This window comes from Babylonia areolata, chromosome 25, assembly GCF_041734735.1.
Source record: "Babylonia areolata isolate BAREFJ2019XMU chromosome 25, ASM4173473v1, whole genome shotgun sequence".
NCBI lineage: Eukaryota > Metazoa > Mollusca > Gastropoda > Neogastropoda > Buccinidae > Babylonia > Babylonia areolata.
Window position 1 is genome coordinate 8417371 of NC_134900.1, and position 6124 is coordinate 8423494.

General features: G+C 41.6%; 1 protein-coding gene across 3 annotated transcripts in view; it reads left to right on the forward strand.

Moving 5' to 3' along the window:
• The window catches only part of LOC143299450 (uncharacterized), a 65804-nt gene extending 61308 nt beyond the window's left edge, over positions 1-4496 (forward strand). For all 3 annotated transcript variants that reach the window (XM_076612657.1, XM_076612659.1, XM_076612658.1), the window contains 2 exons: positions 430-722; positions 1626-4496. In XM_076612657.1, the coding sequence (XP_076468772.1) occupies positions 430-722; positions 1626-1857 (525 nt within the window). In that variant the 3' untranslated portion in view covers positions 1858-4496. The remainder of the gene's footprint in view (positions 1-429; positions 723-1625) is intronic.
• The last annotated feature ends 1628 nt before the right edge of the window (positions 4497-6124 follow it).

The window sequence follows — 6124 nt, forward strand, 5'->3', positions numbered from 1 at the left end:
TGTGATGGTGACATTAAGACTGACATTAGCAAGTCCTTTGAGGCGCTGATGTGTGATGGTGACATTAAGACTGACATTAGCAAGTCCTTTGAGGCGCTGATGTGTGATGGTGACATTAAGACTGACATTAGCAAGTCCTTTGAGGCGCTGATGTGTGATGGTGACATTAAGACTGACATTAACAAGTCCTTTGAGGCGCTGATGTGTGATGGTGACATTAAGACTGACATTAGCAAGTCCTTTGAGGCGCTGATGTGTGATGGTGACATTAAGACTGACATTAGCAAGTCCTTTGAGGCGCTGATGTGTGATGGTGACATTAAGACTGACATTAGCAAGTCCTTTGAGGCGTGGATGTATGATGGCGACATTAAGACTGACACATCAGGAAGTCCTGTGAGATGCTGATGTGTGATGGTGTGTGTGCAGATTGACCGACTGACATGCCTGCTGAAGGACTCCCCCCAGAAGATCTCCCTGAAGCTGACCAACGTGCGAGACATCCCCCCCCTGGGTGTGGTGAACTACCCCGCTGTGGACACTGTGGGTCGGGCCCGGGGCCTGTCCCTCAAGCCGGCCATCCCCGGGGAGGGGCAGGACAAGGTCCCTGGCTACAAGCCGGGCCCCTACACCCTCAGGAGCTGGAACATGGAGGACAACCGCGTCCCTGCCTACGTCTATGACCACCGCAAGCATGCCGGGCAACATGGGAAAGACTTCAAGTGAGTCTCTTGGAGGAGGGGGGCGTGTGTGTGTGTGTGTGTGTGTGAAGCACATTTATCTGCCATAAATAAAAGTTGCATTTAAGTGTATAAATATGTGTCGGGGGAAATGGGAGGGGAATGATTGTTCAGAGCCATCCAGCAAGGTGAACAGTGTGACCTGCCTCAGATCTGATGGAGTGGTCTTGCCTGTGTGTCTGAGTGATGTTGAACCCTCTTCCCGTGTGTGTGACTGCTGACACTGGTCCAAGTTCTGTCCATCAGACAGCATGTTGCAAAGATCTGGAAGGTTCAAATGTGCTGAACAGCTTTATTCATTTGCATCCTTTTTTTTTTTTCAGTGCCTACAGACACAAAATACTGATGTCATACTATTGCTTTCATGTGATTTCTACAGCTCCGTACCCAAAATAAACTAACTTAAGATATATCTCTAAAGCAGAATGCCTTTCTGTGTAGTAGTGAACATGCCATTCTTGGACAGAAAAAAAAAAAAAACACAACCCAAGAAAGGCAAAGAATGGGGAAGTGTCAGTCCACCAAAAGAAGAAGACATAAAGCTGATTGACCACCCTTCCATTCTACTCTCACCAGCAGACAAACACTAGACTGCACATACACTGTCTGTCAACGGCTAGTCACAATATGTCACAGAAATACTGAGGTTATTTTCTCTTTGGCAGGTGAGAGTCCCACCAGCACTGTACCCTGTTGTCTGTGTTGAGTTTTCAATGGAGAGTCCCACCAGCACTGTACCCTGTTGTCTATGTTGAGTTTTCAGTGGAGAGTCCCACCAGCACTGTACCCTGTTGGCTGTGTTGAGTTTTCAATGGAGAGTCCCACCAGCACTGTACCCTGTTGTCTGTTGAGTTTTTCAATCCTGGTCCTGTGTGTTTTTTCCAGTACCATCCACAAGGAACGCCAGCAGCTGTGGAAGCGCTCCATCGTCCCCTTGAGCGACACGGAGCGGGAAAACCACTTGTTCCAGACTCCCCTGACCTCCCTCAACCAGTACCAGCCCCTGCCGGCAGTGGGGGTGACCACCAGGGAGATGCTGGGCTCCATGGATGCTGCCACCTCCACTCAGGATCTGCCGCCATCCATGGTGCATGAGCGAGGGCTGGTGTACGTGTAGAGGAGGGGGTGGGGTGGGGGGTGGGTTGGGAATAGGCGCTGGTGATGACTGCTGCTCTATGTCAGGCTGCGCACAGTGGTGGCATTATAAAGAAAGCCACATCTGGCTGTGGTTTCTGCATGTCTGCTGACTCCCACTTTTTCTTTCCAAACACAGTCGTTGTGGGTTTGTTTTCTGTTTTTTTAGTGAGTGCTTGCGCACTTAAGAATCGTCACCTGTGGATGCTGTAGAAGCACGAAACAACACAAGATCTGGATCTTGGTTAGCGGTTGGCATTGTAAGACCCACAGTAGTGTTCCTCATTGTCAGATACCTTTGTGACATGTCACATGATGAATCCAACCACAACAATGACAACACAGTCAGAAGGAAGAGGAAGGCGATGACGCAGAAAGGGTGGGTAAGAGGATGTGGAAGAAAAGACAAAATGTTCAGTCAGTAAAGGTCTTACCCCTGAAGCATCTTAACTTTGGCTTGGAGGGCTATGATGAACTGTCCAGCCACTCATGACCACAGAACTGACAGCATTTATATCAACGCACGCTACTCATGTCGTGCAAGGGACAGACTCGGCAGATGGACAACTGTATGAAGTTTGAAAGATGGGAACAGTTTGAAGGAAGTTGAATAGACCAGATGAGTGGTGGGCCCCCCCTGAGTGTTGGCCAGAAACATGTTGCAGCATTCTGTAGGTAAAGCAGCTGATACCTCTTGCCCAGCTCATAGCCACGATGTTGGCTTGGTTTGGTTTTTTTTTTTATATGAAGGCATCTTCTTTTTTTTTTAACTATTGTTTTGATAAGAGTTTGTTTTATTGTCTGAATGATAAGAAAAATATTACTTTTCTTGTCATTAGGAATTTGAGAATATTATTTAGCTTGAGCTTTATCCACTGTGTCTTTGAAATATCTGTATGTTAAAAAAAAAAAAAAGAAATCACAAGGGATTATTATTGTTATATTCTTCCAGCTTCTTCTTTTGAATTTTTTTAATTTGCATTTTTGTGTGTGTGAATATTTACATGCATGTCTCTTTGTTGAGTATACTTTGAAGGCTGGCATTACTATGTCAAAATATTCATATTATTCCATGCTTGATTGTGTGGTGTTTTGTGTGTGGGAGCCTTTCTTTTGGTAAAAGAAGCTAACAAAAGTATGATCATACATTCAGTGATATGAAGATCTGACGCTTTGAGAGTATTTATATCATTCAGCTCAGATTTCCATGATCAGTAGACCTCTACCAAGCATATTTTTGACATTTATAGGTATGGTTTCAACATTTCCATGCCGTTGCTTTTAGTGTAAGGTTGAGATTGTGTGGATGTGTTCGTGCAATCATATTATTGCCTGTCTGTGTGTCAAATAAAGACAGTATTGCTCATAGGTCGTGTGGTTGGGGGAGGTAGGAGAGGAACGGAATAAAAAGATTTACCATTTAGTTGTATGGGAGAGATTGTTTTTCATGGAAACATCATCTGTTTAAATTGAAACTGGAACTGCTGACTCAATGTCTTTGTTGCTACCTTGTCGCCAAATGTCTCAACAGTGACTGCTGATGTCCATAGAGCATTAATGTTTTGACTGTTTTCTAACATCATACAACTCCTAGATTTATCTGTAGGAACTGCTGATTTTCACATTTAAGAAAGTCATGTTGAACTCATGAAATTATTTTACACATTTGGAGTTATTTTAGTATATTTGCCCCAAAAGATGCCAGCATTATTTTTCATGCATTTTTGATAGTGATGTATTTATTTTGTGATATGTCTCAGTCCCTGTTTACATTATGTATAAATGTATAAAAAAAAGAAAAAGTTAATAAATTGTATTTATGCCATGATTTGCTTGACTGTGATATTTTAATGACAGTTGTTTGATGACTTTGCTGAAATGTTTGTATTTTACCTGTAAGAAGGTATTATTGCCAATGGTATTGATGGCTCACCAGTCTATGGATACCTACAAGTCTGTGGTACACACACTGCTGAACTGTATAATAAAACGTGACTTGTGTTTCGTTATTTGTCAGACAGTTGAATGTGAGTGAGCGTGTGTCAGTGTGTGTGCATACATGTGTGTGTGTGTGTGTGTGTGCATACATGTGTGTGTGTGTGTGTGTGTGTGTGCATACATGTGTGTGTGTGTGTGTGTGTGTGTGTGCATACATGTGTGTGTGTGTTTGTATGTGAGGCATGTGTTTGTGTGCACAAGTCTTTGACAGAGCATGTGACATTAAAAAAAAAGAAGAAAAAGATTACAGGTGTATTTGTTCTAGTATTTGTACTGCTGAGTGTATCTGTAGATATATTTTGAATTCTTGTTTACCGGTATCCATGTCTGTTGAAAAAGAAAAAAAATCACTGTTTGAAAAAAGTATTGCAAAACAACACCAAAAAGGAATTATCATATGCTATATTCTTTCTTTCTTTCTTTCAAAATATTACCAATGGAAAAGTATCCTTTATAAGAAATCCGTCCAACTTTTTTTAGCCTCAAGATTATTTGGTAATATACATAAATCATAATGAAAGTTGGAAAAGTATCATTTGGTGGTGTTAAATATACTTGGATGTGACCATTTTCTGGAGTTTAATAAATGCACTTGCAACAGTTTGCTGCAAGAGTGTGCTGATATACTTCTGTTTTGGGTCATTGTGTATGTGTTTGAGTTTGTGTGTTTGCACGCATGCATGCGTTCATATGTATGTGTGTGTGTTTTAAATCATTTGTCTTTGTTTTTGTTTCTTTGCCTTGATTTCTTTCTTTGCTTGTTTTGCTCTGATTTCCCCCTGTATCTGTCTGTGATATCTGTTCACTCTGTGTGTGTGTGTGTGTGTGTGTGTGTGTGTGTGTGTGTGTGTGTCTATTTCACTCTTCTTCCTCACTCTATTTTCATATGATCCTGAACCTGGTTATTGATTAAATCAACATGGTCAGTCTGCAAGGTCATGATGAACTGGATCCAGAGACCCTTGAAAGCTTTCACTTATTAATTACCAATTGCATGTCGATAATATTGGTAGAGAGGAGTACATACACACACATTGCAAAAAGTTTCTTGCAGCCACAAGTACCACTCAACTCTTTCGCTGCCATAGTGACCTTAGTCGACTACACAGTGGACTCTCATATGCGACCTAAGTCGACATTAACTCTCTCCATACGAACGGCAAAAGAGACGACGTTAACAGCGTTTCACCCCAATTACCATCATCAAAATATTGCAAGCAGAAGGCTCTTATACTGAAGACGTGAATGTTGACAAAGAATACCACAATTCTGACGACGGAAGCTAAAGGTTGGGTCATTCAGACACCCACTGGACATCCGAGGGGTCTGTGTAGAGGAGAAGAGAGGACTGGCCGTATTGAGTGAGTTAAGGGGGTAATGTTTAATGGACCGTTTTTCATATTGTAACAAAGGTGGACAGCTGCAGCCAGTTTCCCACCAATAGAGCAGTGACTAACCTTTGCTCCCTGACCAGGTTTGAAGTGAACAAGTCCAGTGTGTTGTTTTGACATCAAGTGAAACCCATGACTGAAAGTGTCATATCCAAACTATTTGGTCCTAGGAGTGTTTCTCACACAGAAACTTGGTGATAAAAGAACTGTTTATGATGTCACAAATTAAGAGTATTGGCACAGACATAAAGACTCTATTAGATATGAATATGACATTTATGGCTGATTGATCTGGACAGGGAATTAAGGTGGACTTTGTTGCCAGTTTGAAATACAGAATTCAGACAAATCAGCAGTCAGGATTAGAAAACAAGAGGCAGCTGCTTACTAGTCCAGTCTGAATTGTTTCACAAACTTTCAGTCAGCAGGATCACTGATTCTGTTTCAAATTCAAGCTTCGGTTTCAAGTAAACATCAGAACATGCGAACTGATCCATATACACGATACCACAAACATCCACTAAAAAATAACAGAGGGAATGGTATACATACTGGAGCTGGAAGGGACAGTCAGGCCATAAGAGGCTGTTAAATACTGCATTGCCTGAGAGAGAAGGGAGGATAAACTATTTACATGGACATCTAAACTGTGTATCAGAACTGTAGAATAGGCAAAGTGCACAAAAAAACTATCTCTCTGTCTGTCTGTTGGTCTGTCTCATGATATTGGTACACATACACATATATGAAAACATACATGTATATCCATCAGTCCATGGTTCTGTACAACTATATACATCATAACTTGTTAATTCACACACAATATATATATATATATATATATATATGTATATTATGTAC